This window comes from Fukomys damarensis, unplaced genomic scaffold (genome assembly GCF_012274545.1).
Source record: "Fukomys damarensis isolate Sample0158 unplaced genomic scaffold, DMR_v1.0_HiC HiC_scaffold_19, whole genome shotgun sequence".
NCBI lineage: Eukaryota > Metazoa > Chordata > Mammalia > Rodentia > Bathyergidae > Fukomys > Fukomys damarensis.
In genome coordinates, this window is record NW_022900931.1 from 28224650 (window position 1) to 28237810 (window position 13161).

The 13161-nt window shown below is 52.7% G+C and overlaps 1 protein-coding gene across 1 annotated transcript in view; it reads left to right on the plus strand.

Moving 5' to 3' along the window:
• The window catches only part of Cracr2a (calcium release activated channel regulator 2A), an 88673-nt gene that overhangs the window by 12668 nt on the left and 62844 nt on the right, over window positions 1-13161 (plus strand). Inside the window, exon 2 of the mRNA XM_010611579.1 lies at window positions 12520-12737. Coding sequence (XP_010609881.1) covers window positions 12520-12737 — 218 coding nt within the window. The remainder of the gene's footprint in view (window positions 1-12519; window positions 12738-13161) is intronic.

Consider the following 13161-nt stretch of genomic DNA (forward strand, 5'->3'; position numbering starts at 1 on the left):
CCCAGGCGGCCTCCAGTCAAACATCACATGGAAGCATGTGCGGTCAACGGGTTTCCTGGCCCGGCCACCAACAGCTGTCAGCCGGGATCTGTAGCTGCTCCTTACAACAAGAAGCAGAACCTTGGAAAGCCGCATTGCGATGTCTGTGCAGTTAGTAACTCACAAATGATGGGCGTGGATTGCAATGGCTGTACAGACTGTGAAGTGCACGCGAAAGTGGCCGTCGTCATGGTCACTGTGCACTTACTGCTGCTGTCCTTCATTGGCTGTTGTGTCCTGGGAACTCACTGTGGCCCAGGCCGCAGGGTCGTCCCTGCAGCATTAAAGTGGCACCTGAGCGTGTAACTGGAAGGGAGTCTTCCGTCCGAGTAACTTGGACGTTTTTGAGCTTTGTTTATGGAGATTCTGTGGTAAAAACCCAAGTGCAGGTGAGCTGATGGCCAGGTGTCGTTAGCACCGGCCAGCCGGAGCAGGGCTGGCATCGGTCCTCATGCTCAGCTTTTGGTGGCCAACAGCACATCTGGCTCCTCAGAGCATATCAGAGAGACACTCAGAAAGCTGCAGGTGTGGTGGTGCACACCTGTGATGCCACAACTCTGGGAGGCTGAGGTGGACAGATTGCAAATCCAAGCCAGGCCCCTGGACCTGGCTAAAAAGGGATGGAGATGTAGTTTAGTGTAAATGCCAAGCTTAATCTCCAGTACAAAAAGTAGAAGAAAAAAAAAAGAATGACAAATCTGGAAGACAGGATGGAAGGGCCCAGCCCATCTCTCCCTGCAGACTCAGCCAACTCACAGGCAGCGTCTGTCGCTGGTGTCCAGAAGAGAGAGGCTCACAGACTGTGCTGCAGCCTCCCCAGGCCTTGCCTGTTGCCTTGCTAGCTGGGACCAGCACCCAGAACATCCAAGCGTTTCCCTTTCCAAGGCCCTGTACAGCAGCCAGTCCGGCCTCCCTGAGCTCCCGACACTGTGGACTGCTCTCCCCAGGCAGCCTCTGAAGCATCGTGAGTAGACCTGGGGCATCTCTGACGATGTGCTCGGTGGCTCCGCCTCGTTCCCAGGAGGGCTTCCAGGGGCTGTGTTCTGGCCACAAGTGCACAGCATTAGCTCTGACCTTCGTTCCAGCTCTGCGTGCTGTCTCCCTGTCTAGATGGAGCCTTTTATTGACCAAGTACCCAAAACCCAGAGCCCACTTATTTATCGCAATGTTAACACTAACGGAGCCTGAATGCTGAGGTTGTAATTTAGGATAAAAACAACTCGCATGCCAACAGAGAGGGCCGTGTGTGTGAGTTTCCCACCACTGACCTGGAGAATCGGGCCAGGCTCTGGTCATCTCAGTCTCCGCTCTCGAATATCCGCCAGCCGTGCCTGGGTTGGAATCGGTGACAGACGGCACACGCTGGATACTGAGGGGAGGGCAGTGCCTCCCAGGTCAGCCCCGCTGAGGCTGGGATCTTGCATAACACGTCTGCTCCTTCACTGAGGCGAGCCCAAGTAGCAGCAGGATGCCTGGCACCTGACAGATGCGTGGTAAAGCTGGCTGCAAAGACGCAAGTATGAGGAGGGGGAGCAGGGGCCCCCAGGGTGTTGGCAGCTCCCTGGGGCTGAGGATCATGGGAAGCACGCTAGCTCAGGGACTTGAGGATCATTCTGTGCACTAAGGTTTATCTTCTGTGTAACTGTGAGAAAGACTTGTAAGAGCTGAAGGAGGTGCTTTTGTGAAATTGCTTTGTAAACCCTAAAATGACATGGAAAACATTGCTCCTCACTCTGAGGTCTGCTTCCTGCCCACCTGTCCAAATGCATTTCTTATTAGTTTCATTTATGTAGACTGGCTTTCTCCTTTAAAGACGTGTGTTCCCCACTTCTACTTGTAACAACAAAAATATTAGAGGATGAAGAAGAGAATAAAAATCATCTCTTAAGATTACCGTCTAGAAGTAGTATAAACAGAACATGTACTTCTTCCTATGGAAGTTTCCCCGGTGTCTGCTGTCCTGCTCCTGAGCTTCTCTGGCTTTGCAAGGCTGCTGCCTCAAGAACTGTCAGCGGGTGGAGCTCCCAGGATGGTCACCTCCAGCTCCAGTGTCCTGGTCCAGTGCCAGTGGGGCAGGGCTGGAGCCTGGACTGGAGAGGGGCTTTCACCTCTGTCTTCTCACTGTCTAGAAGTGCTAACTGGGTCTGTTGCTGTCTGTCCCACTGATAAAAGCCTGCTGACATTGCCTGTTGCTTACTCACTGGTACCTTAAAGAGTGTTACACATAGGAAATACTCACTGAATGAACAAATGAACAAATCCCATGTTACCTCATATAGGGTGAGCTTTGAGACCATAATGGTAGGTGAAATAAATCAGAGGCCTGAGCTTTAATGTTGCATGGCTTCTCATACTTGAGAAGCCCAAATTATAAATAAAGAGCAAAATAAAAAATAGGAAATAGGAAGTAGGGAGACAGATTTTCTTAGATGGAAAGGGGATCAAGAGACGGAGGGAGAAGGGAGGTGAGGGGAAGGAGACGCAGAAGGAATTAAGATGTGTTGTGTGTGTGCACCGGCATCACACAGGAATGTACTCATTGTGTGCTGCACACTTGAAGCAATAAAGACAAAGAATCAGAGGTACCCGATGAATACTTGCCTTGGCTGAGCTGTCGGCAAAGGCCAGGCTTATTGATAACGTGCACCTGGGCTTCCGGAGTAAGCTACAGGTTGAGCTTTTGCCTTAGTGTAAAGTATGACAGACAGTTCTGGTCACTACTGCTGTCTTCAGTCACTTCACTCCTGCTCTCAGCCCACACTGCTTAGCATGTGCGCAACACACTCTGCAGAGGCCTCCAGGTTCAGTCCTAACACCTCCAAATTGCTTTAGGCAAAGGGACCTGTCCTCTCCCTGTTCTGAAGCCATTCCTGTTCTGGCACTGAGCGGTCTGTTTTCTGTTACTCTAGCAAATTGCCCAAGGGTTGCATACTTTACAGAAAAAGGAGATTTGGAGGCTGAGAGTCCAAGGCTTATGGTGCTGGCTATGGCAAGGATCCCCTGCTCAGGTCTTGTCGAGGAAGCTGCCATCATGGAGAGGGTGTATGTGAGAGCAGGAGACTGCAAGGCAGGGGTCAGGCTGGGGCTCTTGTCACAGCTTGCTCTCCTAGACTACTCAGGGCCCCACAAGGCACCCTCTATCCAGTGCCTCCAGGGACTCCCAAGGGGTCCACTACTTAAGGGTCCCAGCCCCTCTTAATGTCACCATAGTGGGGACCAAGCTTCCAATGTGTGGACCTCTGTGGGACAGACCGGGACAGAGCCACAGGAAGCACCTGTAGCTGCTGTCTTTAGAGGCCCGTGGACTTTCTTTAGACCCTGGTGCTTCACTGTCTGACCTCAGTCCTGCACCTTTGTCTTCAGGGGTGTGCTGTGATGATGCAGGCTTGGGTTGGGTTCAGGAGTTTCCAGAGCTCTTGCTGAGCTGGGGCTTCTGGAAGTGGGTTCCACTTAGTCCCCAGGCTTCTGCCTTCTCACACACGAGGTTCTGTCTGGTCCTAGCAGTCTGGCCACAATTCCAGGGCTGCTGAATGGACTCAGCAGTACTATCTCTGCACCTTCCTGCTTCCTCGTCTCAGCTTTCCTCTGGGACATTTGTGGTCCAGTCCTCTAAGAGCGATGATTGCTCCGCTTTTTACCAAATTTCCAAACGCTGCCCCCAGTGGTAAAAAGGGTGTGAGGCACCTCCTTTGGTTTTCTTGGTAGGATTCAAATCACTGGTAGCAAAGCACCTTCCAGATGGGAAGAGTTGTCAGTCCTGAGCTGTGAGCTACAGCTGGCCGAGTGAGGGGACAGAGGCACACAGACCATGGTGCCCTTGATCTGTCTCCCAGGCCCCTCAACTTCAGGCCCTGTATGGATTGGGGCCATTGCTGGTTTTTGGTCCCTCATAGCAGTAGGGATCCAGGCCCCCCGCCCCTTGCAGATACCAAATGTGTGGATGCTTAGGGCCCTAATGTAAAGTGGCACAGTGCTTACACACAGTCAGCTCCAGCAGTTGAATTTATGTCTGAACAGTTTGTAACCGAACGCAGTGTAAATGGGTTACACAGCATGGTTTAAGGAGTGGTGAGCAAAAATGTCCCCACATGTTCAGTGCACACACCTTTTGTTGTTTTTGTAATGTTTTCTGTCCGTGGTTGGTTGATCTGGTGTGGAACTGGGGATGTGGACTGCGGACTGAGCAGGAGAATGGAATTCCTCAGACTCTGTGGTGTGGGAATGAATCCGGAGTTTCCAGGATGCTGGGATGGAATGAGTGTATTTTGCATGTGAGAGGGAACAGAACGTTGTGGACTGCATAACAATTGTGTCCTCTGAAATCTGAGTGTTGGAATCCAACGTCTTCATCAGGGGTGCAGGTATCAGGAAAGGGCCTGGGAGAGGTCACGGTGGGCCTGCGGAGCGGGATCGCTGTGCCATGAAGGAGGCCCCAGGACACTCCTGGCTCCCCTCCTGCATGGGAGGAGGCTGCAGAGGGCAGGAGCACACCCAGAAGGGGTCTCTCCCTGGGACTCGAGGCAGACACCATCACAGTCGTCCAGCCTGCTAGGGAGACAGTTTTGCTGTCTGCTGTGACACTGAAGACTGACTGCAGGGAGGGAGCCCCAGCTGGTGAGCAGGGGGTTTTGAGGTGCCAAGGCCAAGTGAGCGAGCAGGAAGTAGTCTGCAGGGATGGCACGTGACACGGTGGTGGTCATGGGCTGTGCTGACAGCTTTTCCTGGAAGCCGCAGTCGAGTCTGAGTTTCAGATAGATCTCCTTGGTGGTGGGTTTATGTAGCTATTTTCTGGAAATCAATTTGATAATATATATTAAAAGCCTTCAAATGCATGTATGAAGTATCTGTCTTAGTGTGTTTTAATTGCTTTAATAAAATACTCGGGGCCGAGTTTCTTTTAAAGAAAAGGCATTTATTCTGGAGGTCCCAGAGCATGGCAGGTTGCTGGCTTCTAGCAGGACCTCTTGGATGAAGCCAGAGCGAGGGAGCTCACTCTTCCACCACGAGCCATGCAGGTGTAATTAGCTGTTTTACAGATAAAGAAATGGACGTTTTAAAGAGTCAGGTAAACTTGAGATTGAATCCAGACTCTGACACTAATTAGCTGTTTTCCCAGGACAAATGACTTAGATTTTCTGGAGCAGCTTTCCCAGGTGCTACTGTCAGAGAAATAATATTATAAACCAGATCTAAACTGAAGCTCTTTGTTGGACTGCCTGCTCGTCTGGATTATCTCTGACACAGCTGACTTTCATTTCTTAAACCATTTGAGAGTAGCTCCTAATGCAGAAATTAAGTACGTGAGCCACAGTCACACGGCAGGCAGAACTGATGGCCACGGCTCAGTTCTAGGGACCACTCAGAGCCAAGTGCCCCTGCAGGTTGCTTCCTCACACACTGCTGTCTCTCATCACATCCTTTGCTGCCAAGCTTTGTCTCTTCTCCCCTTGCTGGATTAGAAATTAACCAAGGAACCAATGGCCTCGAATATGTGTTTGTTTGCCTCTACCCTGACATCTGCCTGGTCCAGTGCCTCCCACTGGCTGGGAAGAGAGCAAAGATCCTTTCTTCTAGAAGGAGCTGGACCATCGTGATCTGAGGGAAAGTGGCTTCGAGAATACAGAGCTGAGTGCAGAGCATGGGGCAGGCTCAGAAATGATATTTAGGGTTGGATTCTTGGAAAGGAAGATTTGGAGGAGCAGAATCTAGGTGATTCCATAAAAATATGCAAAATCTTCTCATTAGCACGGAGGCAAGAGAGCTGAGGACGGTGCCCAGAAACTGACCCAGAGGGGAGATTCAGGAACAGATGGCCTGAAAGGGAAGTGCTTGCAGGAGAAGCCGGAAGGAGCAGAGTGCCTGAGGGAAGAAGTCAGGCAGACTGAGGACGTCGGCAGAGGTATAGCCTCCGCCTGGAGCATGAATCACACTCAGACCGCGCTCCTTGGGGCCGGGCCCTGCACCTATGCTTCCCCACCACACCACCGGCCTTTATGAGGGGCAGGGAAGGTTGCGGGCACTCGTGGCTGCACCCCCGTTGGCAGAGTGGCTCTAGGAGCTCCAGGGTCCGCCTTCTCAGGGGCATGGGTGCAGGGAGCAGGCGCGAAAGCACATAGAAGCCAGGGAAGGCCCACAGGTGTTCAGAGAGGGGAGCGTGGACGGCAGAGCTGCAGCCGACTGTGTGGGGCACGCCACGCTGGTGTCGATGCTGTACGCCTGCGATGTTACCTGCCCTCATCTGTGACGCAGGAGTACAGCTTCTTTACCTGCTTGTATTGTGGCACAACCACAAAGACAAAACGCAGCCTGGCAACCAGAATCGTGCTGACAGCTAAGGGGCTGGCTTGTGAAGCCGGGTGCTGGTGTGGTTCTCTTGCTCTGCCCAGTGTGTGTGGCAGCACTGGAGCCTCTTGGACTCCTGTCTTGCAGGCTTCAGTGCTGACAGCCTCTGAAAAGTGCTTGTTCGTATTGGGAAGAGAGCAGACACTTTCGTAATGTTGATAAATTTTGCAGCAGTTGCTTTAATACATAGCAGCTGCCTTGAAACACATCTAATTAACCACCAGACACTGTGTTTGGCTTTGATGTGCTCATCTGCTTTAGCAAGGAAGTGTTAGAAAGCTAAGCAGAGTACACTCGGCCCCATAAAATGCCTGGTGTCTTCAAAGTGGTTCACAGCCTGTAATTATAAGAGGAATTAGGGTGACCCCAGCCATCTCATAGAGACCATAAACCATTAGCAGGGCCTTTCATGTAGCTTCTAGCAGAGCAGGAGAGTGAGGGGCACTGTCTAACCCAGTCGTCCCACCCGAAAGTTATTTTACAGCGGTTCCAGACAGCTGCTCTGCCTCCCCTGAGGCCAGAACAAAGAAATTGGACCTAATTTGAGGTGGAAGGACTCTGGATGGAGCATCGCATAAGCCTGCTGGCTGGCACCTGGCGTAGCTGCCCTTGTGCAGTCTCCTCCGTCACGGGCTGGGGCGGCTAAGGCCACACTGCGAAGTCTCTCCTCTGTGGAAGACTTACAAACCCTTGATTCTGTCTCTTCTTGTAATTGTGTGGCTTTTGCTCTTTTGTTTGTTAATTTTGTTTAAATATGATGTGTAATGGAAGAAGCCAATTTGATTTCAATAAAATACCAATAATAATGATAGCAATAATGATAATGATAGCTAATGCTCACAAGTTGGTAACTACCCCAGCCCTTCATTTCACAAGCGAGGCTCTGGAAACCTGGCTGCGGTTCACAGCTCATGACATGAGCCTCCTAGCCCTGTGGCTTGGCCTCTAATCCGTTGCAAGAGGCCCATCGGAGAAGGGGCCCAAATGCTCCTCTCACCGTGTGTCAGAGTGTATAGCAGCCTGTTGGTTCCTGGGCTTCATGCTTTGACCTCAGCAGTGTGTGCAGGTAGGGAGGGTCCCTGGAGGAGCAGCTCCCACCCCGCTCCTCACTGGAAGGACCCTTCCTTTCCTCGCCATCTGGTCCTGCTAGAGAATCCGCCTGGGCCTGTGGCAGTGGAGGGAGGAGCGGGGTGACCAAGACCCAGATACACTGGGTGATGGCCCTGCCCATCTAGATGGGTGTGAGCTCGGCCCTTTGCCAATGGTTCTGGGGATCACTGCCCCTGTCACCATAGTCAAGACAGCAACACGAGAGCCAGCACACAGCTTGGGAGCCGGTACTGGCCCGGTGCGACATCGCGTCTGTGCTGTACATCAGGGCTCCCCCACACCCCGCCGCATTGGTTGTTAAATATTGCAACGTTTGTTTTCTCTGGCCTCAATGGTGTAGCCCAGAATTCATTCTAATTCTGACATCTCCAGAGTGAGTGCAGACCCCAGAGGTCACGGCACTGCATCACACAAGGTCACAGGTGTGGTGCCCACCACACTGACCAAGCAGCTCCGAAGGCCAAATTTGCCTCATTGCTCCTCAGAGCGGGTAAGGGGTAGGGAGTCTGCAGAGCCCGGGACAGCACAGTGAGTGCTGTCACCAGGACGTGGAGGGGGAAGAGCCGGATGTCCCTCTGCTGGACACACACGGCACAGGCAGGGAGGGCCGTGACACAGAGCATCCTTGCCTCTCCGGGTGCCAGGAAGCCCTCCAAGGCCACTGTGCAGGAATCAGTGACGACTGACCTCAAGTTCCAGCCCCGGTGCCCTGCTGGAGCTCATGAGTGCTAAACCTCTGGTTCCCTGCTGGCTCTTCTGGCAGCAGTCCCCATCTCCAGGCTGTCCAGGGATGCCAGCAGATTACCTCAGATGCCATTGCAGCCAGCAGGGGCCTCTCAGGGGTCATCAGAGGCACTCTCACCACACAAGGAATGCCAGGGACTTAGGGGCTCCGGGCCAGGAGTCAGGCACTGAGATCAAACACGTTTCTTCATCGAGGTCGCAGCCCTCACTCCCAGTGGTCAGCTAAGACGTTACTACATGTGTATCCAGAGCTCGTTACCTATAGGAAACCAGGCTGGGAGCTGGTGGACTGCTCATTCATTTACAGGATCAATGCCAGTGTCATCCCTACTCAGATCATTGACGTGGATCTGTTTTGCCTTTGAGGAAAACATGAGATATAGCTTACACTTTACGCCCTTGAAAAACCTCAGCAGCCGGACAAAGCTGTATGTCTTAGCCCTGGGCACACGGAAGAGGCAGAGGCTCTGAGGCTCAGAGAGCTGAGCAGGCAGCCGGGTGGTCCAGGAAGACCCTGAGAGGAGGTGGCCTTGGGTGGGGGGCCTAATGGCATTTGCAGCATTGACAGAGGAGAGGTTCATGCTGTGTTCTGACAGGAAGGAGAAGGAACCCAAAGTCTCCCTCTGTTGAGTCTCAAAGCCACTGCATCTGAGGTTTTTCTCTTCTTTTTGGTGGTAAATTGGACTCCCTGCCTTGTTTGGCTGAAGACACTGGGGCTCTCACTACTGAAAGGGAGAAAAGAAGCCTTGAGTTCAGTGGCCTCGCCAAGCTCCGGTTTCCACATCTGGGAAGCAGTGTCAGCTTCTGGCAAGGATGAGCAACTTGAAGCAGGGAAGGCTGTGAGAAACTGCGGGCACAGCTGAGCCGCTGGTGAACACCAGCCCTTACGATTACTTCTGAGGCATTTTTAGTTGGGAATGAAATGCTAGCCGAAGTGGTTAAAGTGATTTCTTTTTAAATTTCAGTGTGATTGGTATCGTATGAATTTGTGCCTTCATTATTTCATCACTCCCTAAAGAGTCATTTTGCTCTCTGAATTGTGCACTGGGAAGGGTCGTTCTGGGAGTCCCTTAGAAGTGATCACACCCCAGCTAAGGTTTACCAACTGCTCACTAAGTGCCAGGTGGAGTTGCTAAGTGCTGTGCTTGTTTTAGTTGTTTGGTTCTCACATGAGGTAGGCACTGCCTTCTGAATTTTACAGGTGGGGAAGTTGAAGTCCAAGAGGTTATATCACTCCCTCAGTGTCACAGAGCCAGGAACCAATAAAGCCAGGATTTGATCCTGGGACAGTTTGACTCTCAGCTCATGCAGCTCGAGCAGGGGCAGAGCTTTCTTCTCTCAGCCTCCGGAGCTTGCCTCAGCTCCCCGCACATGTCGCCAGGGCTGAGCATGTGTGACACCTAGCTGCCAGTGTGCTATCTGGCTCTAGTACTTCTCCAGAGCCAGTTAAGTGGCAAGAAGGGGTCTGTGGACGCAGCAGCCGCAGCCTCACCAGTGATGGGTGGAGCGGTGGACGGAAACTCACCGCCTGCTGCCTCTGGGTAGTCACAGAGCCCTGTGATCTGCAAAAGTTTTGGGGTTCTCCAGAGTACCAGCCCTGTGAGCCCACTCTGGCTGTCTGGTAGCCAGTGCTTTGGTCCCCTTTACTGCCACCTTCCTCATGTTTTACTCCCTACTCCCTAGACAGGGCCTCCTGTTCCTCCCAAACCACTGCCACTCAGTCTTTGCCACCGGGCTTCTAAACACTGTAGTTTGTATCACCCAGAAAGATATACTGAAGTCCTAACCTACAGTACCTCATGATATGATTTTGTTGTTGTTTTGAGACAGGATCTTACTTCCTACTTCAACCTTGCCTTCAACTTACTTATGTAGCCAAGACTGGCCTTCAACTCAGAGATCCTCCTGCCTCGGTATTGTGAGCACAGGGCTCACAATATGATCTTTCAGTGTAGGATCAGCTGGGTGCTGTGAGACATGCCTGTAACCCCAGCACTCTAGAGGCTGAGGCTGGAGGATTACTAGACTGGGCTATAGAGGGAGCTCAAGGCAACCTGAACTACATAGCATAACCTTGTCTTAGAAAAAAGTGTCCCTGCAGCTGTGCTCAGCCGAGGCAGGAGGAGGTCATCAGGGTGGACTGAGGTTCAAAGTGACTGCTGTTCTCCTAGGAAGGGAGAAATGCAGGATACATGTGACCATGGAGGTGGAGTCTATGTGGACAGAGGCAGCTGGAAGCCAGGAACATGAAGTGTGGACAGTGACACCAAGAGGAAGGGAGGGTACTGCCCCAAGTCCCAGGGAGGGCGAGATTTCCCCTTCGAGTTCCAGAGCTGTGAGAAGGGAGTTTCTAGCTTGGGGTCCTCTGCCAAGCAGCTCAAGGGAAGGGCTACTCCTCTCTTCCAGGGCTTGATTCATCCTGAGCTTGCTGCTTCCAGGAGTCTCCTGTGCTCCCCTGAGACAAGCGTGCACACCCATCCATTCTAGAGCTGCCTTGCAGACCCTGTGCCCCCACTGCTGTCCCCGCCTCCCTTTGGTTTTGCCAGCCTGGAGTGGACCTTTGAGACTTCAGGGTGCGGCTGGAGAGGCATGAGCAGCTCCTGGAGCTTCTTGGGGAACTCTAGATTTTCTGGCTGTGGCAGGAGGGATTCGAAGGGAACAGGTCCGACTGTGTCCCACCTCCATCAAGTGGGGTGAAGGGGAAGCTTCACAGAACCCGCAGGAGGGAGCTAGGTCTGCTCAGTGAGCTTTGTGATCTCATAGCCACTAAACTATGGGAATTGCCTGGAGATCTGGGAAATCTCCCTAGAAATGTCCAGGGGCTATATAAATCCCACCCTCAACAAGGGCTTTAAGGACCCATCCTGAAGGGAGTGGTGCTCTGGAAACCTGGACAGGCAGTGAAGTCGGAAGTGGAAAGCTCCGAGAAGGAAGTGATTTTGCCGCCTTAACGTAGGCAGTGATCTCTCAAGTACAATAGCAGCACAGTCCACTGTGGAACACAGATACGTTGAACTTTATCAAAATTTAAAACTTCTGCTCTTTGAATGACATCATCTAAGAGAAAGGAAAGCGAGCTACAGGCAGAGACAAAGTTTTTGCAGCACGTATATCTGGGAAAGGGTTTAACCGCCGTGACTCCTCCATCCAATCTCCATGAACACAGGAGACGGCCCAGGGCCTCGTGCTCTCCGGCTCCCACAAAACGTGGTGATGCATATATTTAGACTGAAATGTTACTGTGTATTTAAAATTCAGATTTATTCTACCTCCAGAAAGTCTGCAGATGGAAAAATTCAAGTATGTTATGATTTCCTTTTGTCACATTAACTCAGTTTTTCGTTAAGAACATTTTGTAATTTTGCAATTCCCTGAACGTACGTAGACTGTCAAGAACTAGGAGGGCGTGAAGACCGCAGGCTTCTCTTGTGCAGATGCAGAAACCAAGGCCCACCCTTGTGTGACCCACTTGGGGAGTGAGGAGCAGGGTCCGGCCTGGAACTCAGGTGCCCAGTTTCTCCTTCCTGTCACCTGGCAAGCGCCCTGCAAATCCTCCGGGGGTCATCAGAACCTGTGTGAGGTGGGCTGGCGACTGGACAGAAGGCAGTCCTGTGGGTAGGGCACACTGTCTCTGCCCAAACTGCCCCAAAGAGGTCTTCAGTGCTGGGAACCAGCTCCCCATGCCTAGGAATCTGAGTGGCAGTGAGAGCGAGCTTCGAGGGGCGCATGCTGTACCCGAGGCCATGCTCACAGTGGACACGGACAAAGCAGGTCAAAACTACCATTGCACATTGCCAGAGCTTGGATTTAACCTCAGCTTTTGCTCTAACTTACTGGGTAGTCTTGGAGAGTCTCGACCTCCCTGAACTCCAACATTCTCTTCCAGAAAGTGGACCTCTTCTGCTATCCCAAACGGAGATGGTAATAGCTCTCTGGGAGGGATGTGAAATCCCACTCCACAGCCAGTGCCCACCTTGGAGTAGGCAGTAAGTGGCAGCTGGTTATCAGGATGTGTTAGTTGTCATGTGGTTGTGTAAGTTAGGACAGATCGTTTTCAGGTTTCCTGCACCACACCTCCTTCCAACCTGGACATGCCCGCCTTCTCTGCACTCTGCCTCCATGGACCCCTCAGCACTCGGGTGCAGCTCCCTCATCCTGAGAGGTGGTGGCTAAGAGGCATCAGGATGCACCGGGTGGCTCCACACCTCTCACCTGCCCTCTGACTCTTGCCAGCCTCTCCCCATCCCCATCACACCTCCTTCTCTCTCCCATCTTCGCATTTAGGTTCTGAAAAGCAGAAGGACGGACAGACCCAGATGGCTTCCCCTGACAGGAGGGAGTGCTCCCGGCCCAGGAGTGCTGGCCAGGATCCAAGGCAGAGCAGGGGCTGCCCGGCCCAGGAGCAGGCAGCAGGCCAGCCGGCCGTGCTGGAGAAGGCACAGGAGTTCTTCCAGACCTGTGACCCAGAGGGCAAGGGCTTCATTGCCAGGACCGACATGCAGGTATGCAGGGTCTGGGCCTCCACCTGGAGCCTGATGACAGGGACCCCATGGGTGACATTCTTCACAGCAAGGACCACATCCATCCTGCCCGAGGAAGCCACCATCCCAGGGCTGAATCTCCTGGGTGCCTTCCCTGTCTGCCTTTACCTGCTGCCCATCTTGGATTGTTTTGCCTCCCTGACTCAGTGGCACCCTAGGGCTGTGGGGAATGGTGGTGGGGAGAAGAGGCTCTGAAACCACCAGATGACAGGCAGCGACCTGCTGCTTCCCAGTGACACCGGCCCTGATGACGTCCCTTCCACCATGCAGAGGAGGACAGTGTCAGGTGCCTGTGGAGCAGGGTGTTTCTGGAGGCCACTCACCTGGTGTGGCCCCTGAAGCAGGGCCTTCTGAGCACTCATCTAAGCGCTGTCCCTCTGGCCAG